Source organism: Macaca mulatta, chromosome 11 (assembly GCF_049350105.2).
Source record: "Macaca mulatta isolate MMU2019108-1 chromosome 11, T2T-MMU8v2.0, whole genome shotgun sequence".
Classification (NCBI taxonomy): Eukaryota; Metazoa; Chordata; class Mammalia; order Primates; family Cercopithecidae; genus Macaca; species Macaca mulatta.
The window spans coordinates 113,810,567-113,830,931 of NC_133416.1; the positions used below are offsets into that span (position 1 = coordinate 113,810,567).

General features: G+C 39.3%; 1 protein-coding gene and 1 pseudogene across 2 annotated transcripts in view; one reads left to right on the plus strand and one right to left on the minus strand.

Moving 5' to 3' along the window:
* Positions 1–20,365, plus strand: part of RFX4 (regulatory factor X4) — a 179,358-nt gene that overhangs the window by 23,342 nt on the left and 135,651 nt on the right. For both annotated transcript variants that reach the window (XM_077952579.1, NM_001261061.1), the window contains 1 exon segment: positions 2,817–2,903. In XM_077952579.1, coding sequence (XP_077808705.1) covers positions 2,817–2,903 — 87 coding nt within the window.
* LOC702932 (large ribosomal subunit protein eL6 pseudogene) lies at positions 14,889–15,797 on the minus strand (annotated as a pseudogene).

Below are 20,365 nucleotides of genomic sequence, written 5' to 3' on the forward strand. Positions count from 1 at the left end.
TGCACAGTGTGGAGGACAGGTGCTGCCGTCAGGAAAGTTCTTTCTTTACTTGAGCTCTTGTGGGTGGGCGCTGTGCTCTCTTGGCTTACCTGGTTATTAGAACAAGCTCGTCTCGGGAATGTTGCCACAAATTCTTCAGAGAATGTCCCACCAGTCACGGGGGTTCTCACCTGCGAGAACAGGCCCTTCTAAGGACTCTGATGTTAACAGGCCTGAATCCAGCGCAGGCAAATGGGTGAGAGGGAGAGTGCTTCCCTTAGTTCCTGTTTCTGACAATGTGGGGATTGGGGTGTAGATGTGAGTGCGTGTGAGAGTGACTGAGTGTGTATACCTATCTAGGAAGACCAGGGGTTGGCCCAGAACTATAGATATTGCTTTTGATGGTATGGTTTGGTGGAGGCAGGGGCTGCCAACTTCAGCAGATGCCATCTACATGTAGCCATGGCTGCTGCCAGGGAAAATGAGCCAGGAATTGAAAGGATGAGAAGATCTAAGTGGAGACGTTCTGGAGAATCCTGAAACGAATTCTGGAGATTTGTAAGCAGATATGCGTTTGGATACAGTGTGATGACAGACACCTACCCCCAGCTTTGAAACATTACAAGCTGTCTGTCTCCACATTGTGCATTCGATATCTGGAAGGGGCAGCGTTTTAATGTTTTGAATTTCTCTGCTCCTCAGTATTTCCTGGGAAATATCAGATTTCCATATCCTCTCAACAAGCTGGCCCTTGTTCCTCCCCTCAGATATTTTCCCCCTACTTATTCACAATTTTGGAAGCAGCTTTTAAAAGAGCAGTTTGTTGGGACATAAAATACAAAACAAAACAAAAATCCGACATCTCTCCCGGCTGTTGACATTGATTTCCCCTCTCCACATAGCTTACTCGTCTACGTGGCTTCTTTTTACAATGTGTAACCTAAGGTGTTAACTAATGATCTTTTCCTCAGCTCTTTGAATTATGAAGAGTCACATTACTTAATCCCTCTAAATCCCAGTTGCTTTCTAGGAAAAATAGAGATTAAAATCCTTGCTTCAGAGAGTTGTTGTGAAGATTCAATGAAATAACTTATGCAGAGGGCTGGCATGTTCAAATAGGTGTACAATAAATACCAGCTCCCAGATCATAAAGAAGGCAATGGGGAACCACACTGCCCAAAAGCCTGCAGCCATAGGTGTAGCCATTTCTGCTATAACACCCCATATGCCTTCCACATTATACAGAATCGGCCAACAAAGACCACTGAGTTTACTGGAAAAATAAGCTTAGGGCCACAATACTGAAAAACCTTGTCAGTGACACATAATAAAAGACAGAAACCTAATAAAAATGATATCACAGTTTTGCACATGTTAAATGGTTTAGAAATACACAAATCCAATAAAAATGGCACTTCACCTTGGAAAAGACCTGAAGATTGCCTTTAGAGGTGGATATCGGAAGGGTTGCAGCCTGTGAGTTATTATGAAGTGAGCAGGTGTGACTCATAGCACAATGTGGACCAAAGTAGCTGGTAGATGTCTGAGGTGTGAACATGAGTGCGTTCTGCATATTTCTGTGGTGCTCAGTATAATGGCGGGGGAGGGGCGTGGAGTTTTCTGCATTCACCTAATGTTTTTTATGAAATAAATGGAGCATAAAGAGACACAAAGTTTGCACTCTGCTCAGATTGTTCCCAAATATATCACTTGCATTGGGACACATTTGTTTTCTCAAGACAAGTGTTATAGTAGAGCTGACTGTACTTAGCTGATGTTGTTGAATGATGAATGAATGAATGAATGAATGAATGAATGGTGGGTGGTCTAGAAAACAGAATAAGTATTACACTACATTGCGACAAATACATTTGTATTTGTAGCCTTTGAAACTGGATTAAAAAAAAAACAACCCATAGTCTTGGATTTTAAAAGGGCTCCATAGCGGCTGGGCACAATGGCTCACGCCTGTAATCCCAGCACTTTGGGAGGCCAAGGCAGGCGGATCGCCTGAGGTCAGGAGTTCGAGAACAGCCTGGCCAACATGGTGAAAACCCGTCTCTACTGATAATACAAAAATTAGCAGGGCTTGGTGGCGGGCGCCTTCCCAGCTACTCAGGAGGCTGAGGCAGGAGAATAGCTTGAGCCCGGGAGGCGGAGGTTGCAGTGAGCCGAGATCACGCCATTGCACTTCAGCCTAGGTGACAAGAGCAAACTTCCATCTCAAAAAAAAAAAAAAAAAAAGGCGGGGGGGCTGCATAGCTACCATAGTGCTTTTGATTTCTCTTCCTGCTATGGCTTCCAGTCTGTGAGAGCTCTTTGAGGGGTCCCTGGCCAAAGAGAGGCAAGCTACAAGGTTCCCTGTCCTCTTCCAACCAGAGTCCCTAAAGTTTTACCTGTTTTTCTTTTTGTTTTCACTTGAAGAAAAGTTCTGCTGCTAATTCACAAGTTTACAAACCACCACCAGTGATTCAGTTGACCAAGTCTGGTTTTACAAACTGCTACTCAGGAACATACCTTCTTTGCTCAGAAAGATAATCCTCAGTTGGTACTACAAATACTCCAGAATTCGTAGAATCTGACCAAGAAATACTCAAGTGAGGCTTCAAAAAGCCATTTTGCATCCAAACTACTCAGCAGTCTCAGCAGCAGCAGCAGTGGTGCACATGGAACTCCGTGTAAAATCCCATTCCAGTCTGGGCAGATGCCACATGCATGTTGATGAGCATTTAAATCTAATGCATTTATGATGTTCTGTCTCTCCTCAAACACCCACAGCAGTTCTGTGATTTTCTTTTTCTTTTTCTTTTCTTTCTTTCTTTTTTTTTTCTTTTTAGAGAGCTGGATTGAAAGATGTCTCAACGAAAGTGAAAACAAACGTTATTCCAGCCACACATCTCTGGGGAATGTTTCTAATGATGAAAGTAAGTGCTTGAAACTCATTCTTCCATGACATCTCAGACGTGGCCAGTGTCCTGATGGGAGGGTAGTGCCTCTAGATTGCTAGGCTGGGCCGAGTCACCTGGAACAAGATGCTCTCCAACTATTTATGAAATATCCCAGGACCTCTCTGTAATATTCCACAATAGGGAGTGGAATCCATTCAGGTAGACCTGGAAACTGAGGCCACAGCAAAAACTGTGTTTTTACAGTTTAAACTGTTTATAGACTCAACTTCGGCAGGGGACTTGCTAGCCTGCGTTCCCAAAGACCTTGTTATAGTGATGCTCCAGTCGGGCAAATGTGGTCCCTGGTTGGGAAAGGCCATTCTCAGTGTCCACTGTAAATATGGGTTCAAAGTAGTTGTGTCACAGGATTGTTGTTTTAGTCATAAATGGCCTTGATATCAGAAAGCAGAAATTTCTTCCAGTTCTCGGACTAGAGAGCTAGAGTTGACTGAAAGATGTACACTCCTGTGTTTACACCTTGCCCTGTTTTATGTCAGACTGGGGCTTCTGGGTGCTATATTAAGAGCAGTAGGCTACTCGGAACTTGTATTTTTCCCCTTAAACACTAAAAAAGAGGGATCAGCTTATTATAAGTCCAATTTTTTGCAGAGTCAGAAATGACTTTCTTCCATGGTTGGTAAAGTGCATCTCCTTAGTTCAGTTTTCTGAAAGCATGAGCCCCGGCCCACCTGCTCCACAATCCCCTAAAACATTTGCTAGATCTACTCAATAGCCCCCTCCTGAGTCTTAGCTGAGGTTGTCATTCTGTCATCACCATGTCACTTCATTTTATAAAACTGAGCTACATTGGCCGGGTGCGGTGGCTCATGCCTGTAATCCCAGCACTTTGGGAGGCCAAGGCGGGCGGATCATGAGGTCAGGAGATCGAGACCACGGTGAAACCCCGTCTCTCCTAAAAATACAAAAAATTAGCCGGGCGTGGTGGCGGGTGCCTGTAGTCCCAGCTACTCGGGAGGCTGAGGCAGGAGAATGGCGTGAACCTGGGAGGTGGAGCTTGCAGTGAGCTGAGTTTGTGCCACTGCACTCTAGCCTGGGCGACAGAGTGAGACTCCGTCTCAAAAACAAAAAACAAAAAACAAAAAAAACTCTGAGTTACATTGAACATAAACTATACAAATCTTATGTGAGTAGTTTGATGTTTTTTTTCTTTACATATTGTATCCACTGGTGTCATTACCACCCAGAAAAAGATATAGAACATTTCTTGTCCCCCAGGAGGCTTCCTCATCAGTCACTACTGTCCTGACTTATCAGTATAGCCTGTTTTTGCCTGCTTTTAAAACTTCATATAAATGGGATAATGGACTCTGTATTCTTTTGTGGGTAACTTTTCTCAGTCAATATAATGTCTGTCTCAGTCAATATAATGTCTGTGAGATTCATTCATGTAGTTGTCTCTAGCAGTAGTTATTTCTTTCCCATTGCTGTATAGTATTTCACTGTATGCATATATCACAATTTACAGATCTTTTAAGTGTTGATGAATATTTAGTTGTTTCAAGTTTTTGATTACTAAGAATAAAACACTACTCGGGAGGCTGAGGCAGGAGAATGGCATGAATCCGGGACGTAGAGCTTGCAGTGAGCCAAGATCATGCCACTGCACTCCAGCCTGGGCAACACAGTGAGACTCCATCTCAAAAAAAATAAAAGAATAAGGCCAGGCGTAGTGGCTTATGCCTGTAATCCCACCACTTTGGGAGGCTGAGGCAGGCAGATCACGAGGTCAGGAGATCGAGACCATCCTGGCTAACACGGTGAAACCCTGTCTCTACTAAAAATCCAAAAAATTAGCTGGGCGTGGTGGTGGGCACCTATAGTCTCACCCTCTCGGGAAGCTGAGGCAGGAGAATGGCATGAACCCAGGAGGCAGTGCTTTCAGTGAGCCGAGATTGTGCCACTGCACTCCAGCCTGGGCGACAGAGCGAGACTCCATCTGGAAAAAAAAAAAAAAGAAGAAGAAGAAAACATATCTGAATATTCTAAGTTTTATTTAATTTTGGCAAAATCTACATAACATAAAATGTATCATTTAATCATTTGAAATGTACAATTCATTGGCGTTAAGTACATTCATTCACCTTGTTGTGCAGTCATCTACACCATTCATTTCCAGAGATTTTTTCATCTTCCGAGACTGAAACTCTGTACCCGTTAAATAGTAGCTTCTCATTCTCCTTTTCCCTCAGTCTCTGACAACTACTATTCTACTTTCTGCCTCTGTTAATTCGACTGCTCTAAGTATCTTCTATAAGTGGAGTTGTAAAGTATGCGTCTTTTTATGACTGGCATGTTTCACTTAGCATAATGCCTTCAAGATTAATCCATGTTGTAGCATGTGTCAGAATTTTCTTCCTTTTGAAGGCTGAATAATATTCTACCGTATGGATATGTCACATTGTCTTTATCCATTAAGACATTGATGGGCAATTGAGTTGTTTCTATCCTTTGGTCATTGTAAATAACACTGTTGTGAACACAGGCATACAAATATCTTTTCAAGTCTCTGCACCTAATTCTTTTGGGGGTACAGACCCAGAAATGAAATTGTTGGATAATATGGTAACTCTGTGTTTAATTTTTTGAGAAACCATAAAAATGGTTTCATAGTGGCTGTATCACTTTACGTTTCCACTAGCAAAGCACAAGAGTTCCAATTTTACCAGTTCCTAATCATCATTTATTATTTTTTTTAAATAATAGCTATCCTAATGAATATAAAATGGTATCTCATTGTGGTTTTCATTTGCAATTACCTAATGGTTGTGGTGATGTTGAACATCTTTTCATGTGCTTATTCACCATTTGCATATCTTCTTTGAAGAAATGTCTAAGTTCTTTGCCTGTTTTAAAATCAGGTTGTTTTCTGTTGTTTTAGTTCTTTATATATTCTGGATATTAACGTCTTATCAGTTATATATACTTGCAAATATTTCCTCCTATCCCATGGCTTGCTTTTTCACTCTGTTGATTGTGTTCTTTAATGCACAGAAATTTTTATTCTAATGCATCCAATTTAACTATTTTTTCTTTTGTTGTCTGTGCCTTTAGTGTCCTATCTAAGAAATCATTGTCAGATTCAATGTTGTGAAGCTTTTGCCTTTTTTTTTTTTCTGAGAGTTTTACAGTTTTAGATCTTACATTTAGATTTTTGATCTGTTTTGAGCTAATATTTGTATATGATATTAGGTAAGAGCCCAGCTTTATTCTTTATTTTTAGACAGAGTGTCACTCTGTCACCCAGGCTGGAGTGCAGTGGTGCTGTCTTGGCTCACTGCAACCTCCGCCTCCCACGTTCAAGTGATTCTCCTGCCTCAGCCTCCTAAGTAGCTGGGATTACAGGCATGTGCTACCAAGCCAGGCTAATTTTTGTATTTTTTTTTAGTACAGAAAGGGTTTCACCATGTTGGTCAAGTTGGTCTCAAACTCCTGACCTCGTGATCTGCCCCCCTCAGCCTCCCAAAGTGCTTGAATTACAGGCATGAGCTACTGTGCCCGTCTGAGTCCAGCTTTATTCTTTCGCATGTTGGTATCCAGGTTCCCCAGGTTCCCCAGCACTATTTGTTGAAAAAACTGTTCTTTCCCCCATTGAATGGTCTTGGCACCATTGTCAAAAAACACTTGATCATGTATGTGGAGGTTTATTTCTGGGCTTTCCATATTACTCCATTGATCTGTATGTCTGTCTTTATGCCAGAACCGGACTGTAGCTTTGTAGTAAGTTGTGAAATCAGGAAATGTGTGACCTCTCATGTTCTTCTTTTTCAAGATCGTTTTGGCTATTCAAAGTCCCTTGAGATTCCATATGAATTTTAGAATGGATTTTTCTATTTCTGCAAAAAAAAAAAAAAAAAAAAAAAAAGCCACTGGGGTTTTGATAGGCATTGCATTGAATCTGTAGATTGCTTTGGGTAGTTTTAACATCTTAATAGTAAGTATTCCAATCCATGAACACAGGATGTCTTTCCATTTATTTGGTGTCTTTAGTTTCTTTCAGCAACAACATTTAGTAGTTTTCAGTGTACAAGTGTTTTGCTTCCTTGGTTAAGTTTATTCCTAAGTATTTTATTCTTTTTGATGCTATTGTACATGAAATTTTCTTAATTTCCTTTTCAGATTACTCGTTCTTAGTGTATAGAAATGCAACTGATTATTGTGTGCTGATTTTGTGTCCTGCAACTTTGCTGAATTCATTCATTAGTTTTAACAGTACTTTTGTGTTTGGGTATGTGTTAAATCTTTGGAGTTTTCTACATATAAGATCATTTCGGCCGAACGCAGTGGCTTACACCTGTAATCCCAGCACTTTGGGAGGGTGAGGGAGGTGGATCACCTGAGGTCAGGAGTTCAAAACCAGCCTGGCCAACATGGCAAAACCCCATCTCTACTAAAAATACACAAATTAGCTGGGCATGGTGGCAGACACCTGTAATCCAAGCTACTTGGGAGGCTGAGGCATGAAAATAGCTTGAATCTGGGAGGCAGAGGGTGCAGTGAGCCAAGATCGCACCACTGCACTCCAGCCTGGGTGACAGAGTGAGACTACATCTCAAAAATAATAATAATAATAATAACTTTATTTCCTTTTAATAATTTGGAATGTTTTTATTTCTTTTTCTTGCCAAATTGCTGTGGCTAGGACTTCCAGTACTATTTCAAATAGAAGTGGTGAATGCAAGCAACCTTGTCTTGTACCTGATTCTAGAGAAAAAGCTTTCAGTCTCTCACCTTCGTTAGCTGTTGTTTTTTAAAATATGACCTTTATTATGTTGAGGTAATGCTCTTCTGTTCTTAGTTTATTGAGTGCTCTTATCATAAAATGGTGTTGAGTTTTGTCATATTTTTTTTCTCCATCAGTTGAGATGGTTACGTAGTTTTCCTTCATTTTGTAGGAACCATCAGTTGAAATAGTTATGTAGTTTTCCTTCCTTGAATGCAAGGATGGTCTGGCAAACAGAAATCAATTGATATAATGTATTTATTGATTTTGTATGCCAAACCATCCTTGCATTCACGGAATATATCCCATTTGGTCATGATCTGTAATCCTTTTACTGTGCTGCTGAATTCTGTTTGTTAGTATTTTGCTGAGGATTTTTGCATCTATCTATCTATCTATCTATCTATCTATCTATCTATCTATCTATATATTTAGATGGAGTCTCACTCTTTTGCCCAGGCTGGAGTGCAATGGCACAATCTTGGCTCACTGCAACCTCCGCCTCCCAGGTTCAAGCAATTCTCCCGTCTCAGCCTCACACATAGCTGGGATTACAGGCGCCCGCCACCACACCCAACTAATTTTTTGTATTTTTAGTAGAGATGGGGTTTCACCATGTTTTTGGCCAGGCAGGTCTCCAACTCCTGACCTCAGGTGATGCACCCTCCTTGGCCTCCCAAAGTGCTGGTATTATAGGTGTGAGCCACTGCACCTGGCCTGCATCAATATTTATAAGGGATATTAGCCTGTAGTTTTCTTTTCTTGTAGTATCTTTATCTGGCTTTCATATCATGATAATGCTGGCCTCATAGGATAAATTTGAATGTGTTCCCTCCTCTTTCATTATTTTGAAGGAATTTGAGGATTGGAGTTCTGAATATTCTTGTATATCTTTTGGTGAACATGAGCACTTATTTTTGTTGGTATGTTCCCAGGAGTAGAATTGCTAGATTGTAATGTATAGGTATATTTAGTTTTAGTAGATACTGCTGAAACAGTTTCCTAAAGTGGTTGTGCCGATTTAGACTCCCACTATCAATTTATAAAAGTTTCAGTGTTTCACTTCCTTGTCAACATTTGAGATAGCCATTCCTTCTAATATTAGCTATTTTCATGGGTGTATAGCATATGTCATTTTGGTTGCATTTTTTCTGATAAATAATGAGTATAGCATCTTATTATATGCTTATTAGGCATTTGTATATCTTTTGTGAATTACCTCTTCACGTCTTTTTTTTTTGAGTCAGAGTCTTGCTGTGTCGCCCAGGCTGGAGTGCAGTGGCATAATCTTGGCTCACTGCAACCTCTGCCTCCCAGGTTCAAGTGATTCTTCTGCCTCAGTCTCCCAAGTAACTGGGATTACAGGCACATGCCACCATGCCTGACTAATTTTTGTATTTTTAGTAGAGATAGGGTTTCAGCATATTGGCCAGGCTGGTCTTGAACTCCTGATCTCGAGATCCACCCACCTCGGCCTCCCAAAGTGGTGGGATTACAGGCGTGAGCCCCCGCACCCGGCCCTTCTTCACGTCTTTTGCCTGTGTGTTTTTTAAAAATTATGTTGTTGGTTTTCCCCTTAAGGGTTTGTAAGAGTTGTTTTTATATCTTGAATAGGAGATATTAATATTTGCCAGGTAAAAGTATTACAAATATCTTCTCTTGGTTTGTGGGTTGCCTTTTTATTCTCATAATGGTAACTTTTATGAATACAAGTTTTTCATTCTAATAAAATTCAATTTATTAATGTTTTTCTTTTATAGTTAGTGCTTTGGTATCCTATTAAGAAATTTTTGCTTACCTGAAGTTCACGAAGATCTTTTTAACAGATCATCTAGCAGCTTTACTATTTTACCTTTCATTTTTATATCAATAGTTCATCTGGAACTTTTGTGTATGGTGTGAAGGAGGAGTGGAAGTTCTTTTTTTTTTTCTTATTAATTAACTGATAGAGCATGATTTCTTGAAAAGGTCACCCTTTATCCACTGAGTTCCAGTGGTGCCTTCATCATAAATTGGCAGATTATATATATTTGGATCTGGGTCTGGAGTTTTATTCCAAACTGTTGGCCTTACTGTCTATTTTTGGGCTAATACTACAGTCTTTATTACTGCACCTATACAATAAGTCGTGATATCTGGTGCATAAGCCCTCTTGTTCTTGTTTACTTCTTCAGTATTGCTTTGGTTAATCTACATTCTTAACCATTCCATATTGATTTTAGAATTAGTTGTCATTTTTTCACATATGCAAAATATCTGCTAGGATTTTTGATGGGGATTGCATTGAATCTATAAGAAATTTGGGAAGAACACCTTAACAACATCAAATTTCCAATTAACATATGTTGCATTAGGCCTCCAAGTATTTGGATCATCTTTAATTTTTCCCAGCAGTGTTTTGTAGATTTCACTGTAGAGGTTTTACACATCTTTCTTTAGACTTATTCCTAGATAATTGATGTTTTTCAATGCTAAAGTAAGTAGTACATTTGAAGTTTTTTCTAATTGTTAGTTGCTAGCATATTAAAATGCAATTATTTAGATAACTTTGTATTTAACCACTTTGCTAAATTTGCTTATTAATTTAAAATTTGCATTTTTTGAACGTTCTATGAACATCATCATGTCACCTGAGAATAATGACAGCTTTGCATCTTCCTTTATAATCTTTGTATTTGTTTTGTGTGCCTTATGTACTGGCTGGGACCTCTAGTGCAATTTTGAGGTGACGTGGTGATAGTGGACATCATTGCCTTTTTCCCAACCTAAGTGGTGAAAGCGTTTAGTGTTTCACCATTAGGTGCGATATTTGCTGTGGATTTTTGTACATACTCATTATCAGGTTGAGAAAATTCCCTTCTATCTTTGGTTTTCTGAGAGACTTTTCTTAAATGGGTGTTGAATTTTATCAAACACTTTTTCTACATCTGTTTTGATGATCATATGTTTTTCTCCTTTATTCTATTAATACTGTGAATTACATTGGTTGAGTTTTGAATGTTAAGTCAAACATGCATTCCTGGAATAAATCATACTTGGTCAGAAGTATGATCTTTCTATATACTTCTGGGTGTGATTTTTCTATATTTCAGGCTGGATTTTGTTAAGGACTTTGGCGTCTATGTTCATGAGATTTGTGGCCTATGATATTTCTTTTTTATGATGTTCTTGTCAGGTTTTGGTGTCAAGATTATACAGGTCTCATGAACAGGGGTAGGAAGTTTCATACTTCTCTATTGTTTTGAAGAGTTTATATAAGATTGGTATTCTTTATTTCTTAACTCTTTGGAATAATTCAACAACTGGGTTTGGAATTTTCTTTGAGGGAAAGTTTTTGATGATGGATTCAATTTTCTAAATAGTTATTAGATTATTTATATTTTTATTTCTTTTTTTACTTTTAGTAAATTGTTACTTTTAAGGAATCTGTTTCATCTAAATTTTCAAGTTTATTTACATAATGTTCAAACTTTCCTTTTATTACTTTTGCCTTTATTTATTTATTTTTTTTTTGAGATGGAGTCTTACTCTTTTGCCCAGGCTGCAGTGCAATGGCATGATCTTGGCTCACTGTAACCTCTGCCTGCCGGACTCAAGCAATTCTCTTGCCTCAGCCTCCTGAGTACCTGGGACTACATGCATCCACCACCATGCCCGGCTAATTTTTTTTTTTTTGGTAGAGATGGGGTTTCACCACGTTGGCCAGGTTGGTCTTGAACTCCTGACCTTGTGATCTGCCCACCTCAGCTTCCCAAAGTGCTGGGATTACAGGCATGAGCCACCATGCCTGGCCACTTTTGTCATGTTTTTAACATCTATGTTGATGTTCTTTCATTTTTGATATTGGCAATTTATGTTTTCTTTGTTTTTCTTCAGCAGCCTTGCCAGGGTCTATCAATTTTAATGGTCTTTTCAAAGGTCCAACTTTTGGCTTTGTTGTTTTCTCAATTTACATCTTTTAAGAATTGCATTCATTTCTGCTCTTATCTTTTTTCCTTCCTTCTACTTTCTTTGAGTTTAATATGCTGTCTTTTTCCAGATTTTGAGATAGGTGCTTAGATTATTGATTCTCAACCTTTCCTAAGATATACATTTAAAGTCAAAAATTTTCCCGTAAGCATTGCTCGATTAATCCCAACATTTTTCTGATACCACACTTTCATTATTGTTCAGTTAAACACATTTTCAATTTTTTATTGTGATTTCTTCTTTTACTTGGCTTATTTAGAAATCTGTTGCTTAATGTCCCAACATTCATAGATTTCCTAATTGTCTTTCTGTTGTTGATTTCTCTTTTAGTTCCACCGTGGTCAGAGGACATATTCTGTATTATTTCAAAATTTGAAATTGTTGAGACTTAGTGTCTGTCCCAACATATAGTCTATTTTGGTTAATGTCCATGCACACTTGAAAAGGATGTATATTTTGCATTTTGAATGTACATTTTGGGTTTGTTGTTGTTGTTTTTGGGACAAAACCTCACTCCATCACGCAGGCTGGAGTGCAGTGGAGCAATCTTAGCTCACTGTAGCCTCTACGTCCCAGTTCAAATGATTCTCCTGCTTCAGTCTTCCACGTAGCTGGGATTACCGGTGCCTGTCACCACACCTGGCTAATTTTTGTATTTTTAGTAGAGACAGGGTTTCACATGTTGACCAGGCTGGTCTTGAACCCCTGACCTCAAGTGATCCACCCACCTCAGCCTCCCAAAGGGCTGGGATTATAGGTGTGAGCTACCACGCCCAGCTGAATGTACATTTTAAATGTCCCAACATATAACCTATTTTGGTTAATGCCCATGTGCACTTGAGGAGAATGAGTATTTTGCATTTTGAATGTACATTTTGAATGTATACTGGATGGAGTGTTTTATAGATATCAGTTATGTGAATTTAGTTAATTATGTTATTTAAATATTCCATATCCTTACTGTTTTACTGTTGTTATTGTTTGTTCTCTCAGTTACTGCGACAGGTATGTTAATATCTCCAGCTCTGATTATGGTTGTAGCTGTCTATCTTTTTAGTTTTGTTAATTTTTACTTTATATATTTTGAAGTATTAATTTCTTAGAAATTTAGGATTGCTATGTCCTCTTATTGAAATGACTTTTTTTATTATTGTTAAATATTTCTACCTTATCTCTAGTAATACTTTTTGCTTTGAAGTCTATCTTGTCTGATATTAATACAGCTACACCAGTTTTCTTTACACATGGGTTGCTACGGTATATCTTTTTCATCTTTTTATTTTCAGTCTTACTATATAATCTTACTATATTTAGTCCAGTAAAGTTTTTAACTATAGCTTTTTTGAAAAACAAAACCCAGTCTGATAATCTTTGAATTTAGACCATTTAAATTTAATATTGTTACTGACATTATTGAGTTTAAGTCAACAAACTTACTATTTATTTTTTATTCGTCCCATCTGTCTTTATTCCTTTATTCTTACTTTTTAGCTTTTTGGGAAGGGATTAATAGAATTTTAAAAAATATTCGATGTTTTCTTCTGCTAGCTTTTCAATTATACATTCTCTTAGAGTGGTACTATTGGGGATTACAATATGCATTTTTGCATTCTTCACTTATTAATACATCTACCTCACATTACTCCTTCCCTCACTTCAAGCACAGGGGAAGAACACCATCATATTTTAACCTCATTTTCCTCTTTCTCATCTTCTGAGCTCTCATTTTAATGTATACATCTTCTACATATGTTATACACCCCACAAGGCATAATTATTATTGTTTTAAGCAGTCAATATTTATTTTTATTTATTTACAAATTTACCCTCTCCAGGGTTCTTTCTTCCTGTCAGCAGTTTCATGCTTCCATCTGGAATCATTTTTTCTTTAACTCAGAGAAATTCCTTGCAGATTTATTATCATACTGTGTGGTGTAGTGTAGATCATGAAACACATCTTTATTTCACATATATTGTTGGAGGATATTTTTGCTAGTGATAAAATTCTAGGTTGGTGAGATTTTTTTAAATTTTAATTTTCCTTTCAACACTTTTAAGTTATTCCACTGTCTTCTGGGGTCCAAAAATGTCTATTGAAAAGTTAGTCATCAGACGTATTTTTACTCCTTTGAATGCAATGTGTCTTTTTGTCTCTGGCTGATTTAAAATTTTTTTCATTGTCTTTGGTTTTCAGTAGTTTGACTATGATGTGCATAGATACGGCTTGCTTGTTTTTATTCTTCTTGGGGATCACTGAGCTTCTTTAATGTGTATGTTGTCTTTCATCAAATTTGCAGATTCTTTGCCATTGTCTCTTCAAATATTTTGTCTTCCTCACTCTTCTCATCTTCTGGAGCTGCAGTTACATGAATATTAGACCTTTGATTATACTTCTTTTTTTATGTTTTGCTCTGGTTTGTCCATCTTCATTCCTTTGTACCTCAGTTTTGTATTTTTTTAATTGACCTGCCTTTCAGTTCTAAATTCCTATTTTCTATCGTGTCTAGTCTTCTATTAAACCCATCCAAGTGATCTTAATTTCAGATATTGTATTCTTCTGTGGTAGGCGGTCCAATTGATTCTTTTCTCATAGTTTCTAAATCTTGATTGATATTCTCCATTTTTCATCTGTTTTGTCCATCATTTCCTCTAATTTGACCATATTTTTCTCTATCTCCTTGAACATATTATCCATAGTTATTTTAAAGTTCCTGTCTGCTAAGTCTAGTATCTGAATTATCTCTGGATCTATTTCTATTATCTGGCTATTTCTTGGATTTCAGGTATTTTTGGTCCTTTTGAGGTTTTTCAATAACACCTCATAGTTTTTTATCCAATACTGGACATTATGGATGCAAAGTTGAAGAGCCTTTGGGTGAAGGATGTTAACTTTCTCCAACAAGTATTGAGTTTTGTTCTAGCAGGCAGAGAGAGAGCTAGCAGATCTCCTTAATCTTGTCAAACCTAGTATATTTCGCTTTTGTCTGTACTACTAGGGTATGGTTTTTATTCCTAAAGCCTGGCCTTTCTGGGTGTTTACCAACTTCCCTCTACTTTGACCCAGCTTAGACTCCAACCCTAACCAATTAATGATTGGCTCTTTAGTCTCTAAGCTGCTACTTTCCCCTCAGTTTCTTGGTTACTCACTCTGCATGTATAGCTTGGAGTGGGCTAAGGATTTGAGGGGTAATTTGAATACAAGTATGTTTGTCTCTTTCTTTTTTTTTTTTTTTTTTTTTTGGTAGTTAGCTATTTAATGAGGTTCTTAAGACATTTAGAACACCAATTTGTGAGGATAAATTCCATTCGTCAGGGCAAACACAGATCACAGGTAGCCCTGGAGCTGAGGAACAGCTTTGATTTTTGGTAGAATTTGTGAGTCCACAGCTTTCTGATCAGTCTTGCGCTGCTCTGTAATCTCATACTTCTCTTTTTCTATGTAGAAGATCTCACGTTCCTGGTGTCTGGGCTTCCGCAGCTGCTGCTTCTTGAAGTAAGCATCAGTAAGATGTTTTGGGATTTTGATATTGCTGATATCGATTTTGGTTGAGGTGGCAATGACAAATTTCTGGTGTGTTCTTTGTAGAGGAACTTGATTGAGGACCAGAGGTCCAGTCACAAGTAACTAGCCACTAGCCAGCTGCTTCAGGAAAACCACGCTCTTGCCCCTGTGGCGTCCAGTGAGGATGATCAGAATGGTCCCGGGGGTAATGCTGGCTCGCAGTTTTCTCACGTGCTGACTGAAGGGTTTTTTGCTGTGGCTCAACAGCTTTCGAGGCACATCTTCAGTAGGATAATATCTAGGCATTTTGCGAAGTTTAACCACCCAGGTACCGCCGTTCTTGTCACCACCAACTGGTTTTGTAAGAGTTGCAAGAACCTTCTCCTTCTTTTTCTTTTCAACCTTGGATTTAGCGGCTGAGTACTTCCTCTTCCACATGGCCTTTCTGGAATACATGGCAGATCGGGAATACCTGCCAATTCCTCTGACAAGGACAGGGTTGCGGCTGCAATGGGGCTTCCCCTTCTTGGGCTTCTTAGCCTTAAGGTTACCCTTTTTCACCTTGCCACCAGCATCAGCCTTCTTGGCTTCCGGTTTCTTCTCTTTAGTATCTGGCTTCTCAACTTTTTCACCCGCCATCTTGCAAGATGGGAAAGAGGTGTCTCTTTCTTTAAAGTTCTCTTCTCTTTGGGATTTTGCTCCTTAGATATTAGCTACTCTATTATCCCCAAACTCTCCTTAGCTCAATAGACTATACTCTTTGCTTGGGTTCTATTTCCCAGTGTAGCAATTTGGAAAGATCTTTCAGGAAAACGCCAAGGTGGCTGTAGAGCTTACTTGTGGTGCTTCCTTTATTTCAAGGCTTGTAGTTCCTCTAGTCCTGTCTGCATTTATTGCTCTCCAATGTTTTCAAATAGCTATTTGTATATTTTCTAGCTTTTACAATTTGGTGGGTGAGTTAATCTAGTGCAAGCTACTTTATCATGGAGGGAACTGGAAGTCTGATTATCAACAACTCTTAGACAAGGAAATTGAGACCTAGAGAAGTGACGTGCCTTTCTAAGATTATACAAGAAGTCAATACCAGTGCTAGATCTAGAACATGGGCCACCTGACTCTTGTCCAGATAAAAGAATAAAGGAGTTTCAGTTCATATTTTGCATTTATTTTCAAAACACAAAGATCACATTTAAAAAAGTCCCACAACTTTAAAAGTTATGTGTACATATATTTGGAAAAATATCTGAGGAAAGAAAATAATTGCCTCTAATCCCACTATGTAGAGATAACCACTCTTGATGTTTTGTGTTTCCTTCCAGTCTTTTTTCTAAGAATATATTGTTAAGCAAAATTATATATATATATTTATTTATAGTTAATATGTATATATAGCTATCATTTACTGAGCAATGAGAAGTGCTTTAATTCCATGATCTCATTTCTTTCTCACAATAGTCCAAAGAGGCAGCTTATGATTATGAACTTTACTTCCATGTGTAGAAATTGAAGCTCAAGCCTACTTGCATTCAAATTCCCCTCAAGTCCTTAGCCCACTCCAAATTGCTTCTTTTTTTGAGATGGAGTCTCGCTCTATTGCCAGGCTGGAGTGCAGTCATCTCAGCTTACTGCAACCTCTGCCTCTCGGGTTCAAGCAGTTCTCCTGCCTCAGCCTCCTGAGTAGCTGGGACTACAGGCACGTGCCACCACATCCAGCTAATTTTTGTATTTTTAGCAGAGATGGGGTTTCACCATGTTGGCCAGCATGGTCTTGATCTCTTGACCTCGTGAACTGACTGCCTTAGCCTCCCAAAGTGCTGGGATTACAGGCGTGAGCTGCTGCACCCGGCCCAAATTGCATTTTTCCCCTCTAGCAGATGTCAAGAATCTTGCCCAAAGTCACATAGCTGTTAAGTGGTAGAGTTGAGATTTGAACTTAGGTCTATATGTCTGCCTTTCAGCATTAGTCTTTTATAGTGTTTTTTGCACTTGTCTGCCTCTCAGAAAGTAATAAACCGTCATGTTTCAAAGACTTTGCATTAGAGATTTCATAATTTGCCAGTAGGAACACCAAAAGTAGAGCTCATCACCCCCATTTAGTGACTGATCTGATGTGTCAATATTTGATTGTGCCTTGTCATCTCCTTTACTAGACTAGAAAGCCCCAAGAAGGCAGGAATGTTGTGTGGTTTACTGTTGTAACCCCGGTGCTTACTACAGGACATGGTTGAAGTTTTAAAAATTACTTATGAGGGGCGGGGCGCAGTGGCAAGACGGGCGGATCACGAGGTCAGGAGATCCAGACCATCCTGGCTAACACGGTGAAACCCCGTCTCTACTAAAAAATACAAAAAACTAGCGGGGTGAGGTGGCGGGCGCCTGTAGTCCCAGCTACTCGGGAGGCTGAGGCAGGAGAATGGCATAAACCCGGGAGGCGGAGCTTGCAGTGAGCTGAGATCCGGCCACTGCACTCCAGCCTGGGCAACAGAGCAAGACTCCGTCTCAAAAAAAAAAAAAATTACTTATGAGGAAAAAACCACTCTGCTTTAGCATGTTAAGAATGCTTTGACCTGTGGTCCCAGCTACTCAGGAGGCTGAGTTAGAAGGATTGCTTGAGCTGGGGAGGTGGAGGTTGCAGTGAACCAAGATCATGCCACTGCACACCAGCCTGTGTGACAGAGTGAGACCCCATCTCAAAAAACAAAAATCCAAAAGAATGCTTTGGATTTTAACAGACAGAAACCTGATGGTTTAAATGATGTAGATATTTATTATTTTATTTAACCAAAGACGGGAAGGATGAGGTTCCAGGGTTTATTCAACAGTTCAACATCCTCCAGGACCCAGGCTCTTTATGTCTTTCTGCTGAGTCCCCTACATTGTTGGTATTTTGTCCCCGTGTTAGTACTTCATAATCACAAGGTAGCTGCTGCAGGTCCAGGCATCAGGTCCACATTTAAGACAGGAAAATGGAACAAGGGGAGGTGCCAGTTACTTTTCTTCTTGTGTGTCTCTCTTTTATCAGAAAACAACAAAATCTTTCCCAGAAGCCCCCAATAGACTTATTTTATGTTGTTTTTGTCCAGAACTCTATCATTTATAGCTGAAAGGGAGGATGAAAGAGAATTTGTCCAAAGAATAAGATTATAACTGGACTGACCACAGATCAAATCTAGCCTGTGGGCTGTTTTTATACATCCCATGATCTAATAATTTTTTTCATTTTTATTTTATTTTACTTTATTTTTTGAGATGGAGTCTCACTCTGTCACCAGGCTGGAGTGCAGTGTCGTGATCTTGGCTCACTGCAACCTCCGCCTCCCGGGTTCAAGCGATTCTCCTGCCTTAGCCTTCCGAGTAGCTGGGACTACAGGAGCTCACCACCATGCCCAGTTAATTTTTGTATTTTTTTTTTTGGTAGAGATGGGGTTTCACCATGTTAGCCAGGATGGTCTCGATCTCTTGATATCGTGATCCGCCTGCCTCGGCCTCCCAAAGTCCACCGCGCCTGGCCTTTATTTTCATTTTTAAAGAGTGTGTGTGGAGGTTGAGGGGAAGAAGAAGAAAAGGAATAGACTGTGTGTGGCCCACAGGGCCTAAAATATTGACTATCTGGCTCTTTGCAGAAAAAGTTTACCAACTCTTGACTTAGAAAAATCATGGTTTACCTCTTGGGCTATCATAATATTGCCTTGGATAAAACTGGGGTTTGATTAGCAAGCAGGAAAAAATGAACAATTGGCTATTGGGTGGCCTGCCATAGAATGTATCCCTGGACCAGGCCAATGGAAAAAATGCCTTCTCGGGGTGTGATTTGAGAGAGGTCAACATTCTGCCTACTGAGAGGACTTCTTTTGCTGGCATGAGCCTTTCAGTATCAGCACCAAGGACCTGGTCAAAATGAAAATGTGCTGCTCGGAATGGGAGACTATTCAGTTTGTTAGCCTAGAATAAAAGAGTATGAGATTTTATGGATCATCTTGGCCCAACTCTCCCGTTTTACAGTTAAGGAAACTAAGGCTCAGAGAAGGGATGTGATTTGCCAGAGATCACACTCCTAGTTAGTGTCAGAATCAGGACTGTTACTGAGGCCTTCTGATATCTGTCAAATGCTCTGTTATGTCCGCTTAGCAACCCAGAAAAGATTAATTTAGTTGATTCGCTAGAGACTCAGTGAGTGTGAGGAAATGTGATATGGGACTGATATTTTTTGATGGAATGCAGTTGGAAAGAAAACCCTGGACCAGTGGGGTCAAGTCCTAAATGCCTGATAGGTGAAGAAACCGAGCAAGAGTGGATGGGTTATTTGCCGTAATTCAGGTCTCATGAGTTCTCACTTCCAACCTAAACAATTGCATTTTTCCACTAGCAGATGTCAGTAGATATGTATGCTTCTGATGGCATACTCACCAACAAACGGGAGGATTGTGACTGTAAAATATTAAAAAGTCAGTGACTATTGGAGCATCATATCCAGAGAGGAAAGCTCAGCAGTGTGGATTGGACAGAGTTGTATGGGTAGAACAGAAGTTTCTGCAAAAGTTGGGCCCAGAAGATTCCCTGAGCACCTACTACATGCTAGACTCTATGGAAATCCCAAGATTATGTAAGGAAAGAAAGAGGAGGGAGCCAATATTAAAATATATTCAGCACCAGGCAGTATGCTGGGCATAATCACAACCATGATTTCTTTTAATCCTCTGGAGGGAAAGTATTTTTTCTCCCCATTTTACAGATGAAGAAACTGAGATTCAGAGATTATGTGACTTATTCAATGTCATAGCAAGTAAGTGGTAGAGTTAAGACTTGAATTTAGAGCTATCTGATTTTATTGCTGGCTCTCTTTCGACTACATAAACTGTCTTTTCCGTGGATCCCTACTCTCAATGAATTTTCAATCGAGAAAAGAAGTTAAGGCACATACTTGAATATTCATAATGCAAGGCCATATGTGATCGACTTCATTCAAAGGATATGAGGTGTACTTAAGACCTTGCCAAACCAAGTGTGGTACTGACCTAGAGCATAGACCTTCCTGGAAGCTTGTTAGGAATGCAATATTTTAGGCCCATCCCAGACTCATTGACACATGCTCTGTATTTTAATAATACTTGCAGGTGATTTACTAATTATGCATGCTGAAGTTTGGAGAGGTCACGAGATTGGAAGGTGACTCTGGGGAAAGCATTTTGGAGGAGGTGACATTTGTCTTGGCCCTCAAAGGATCCA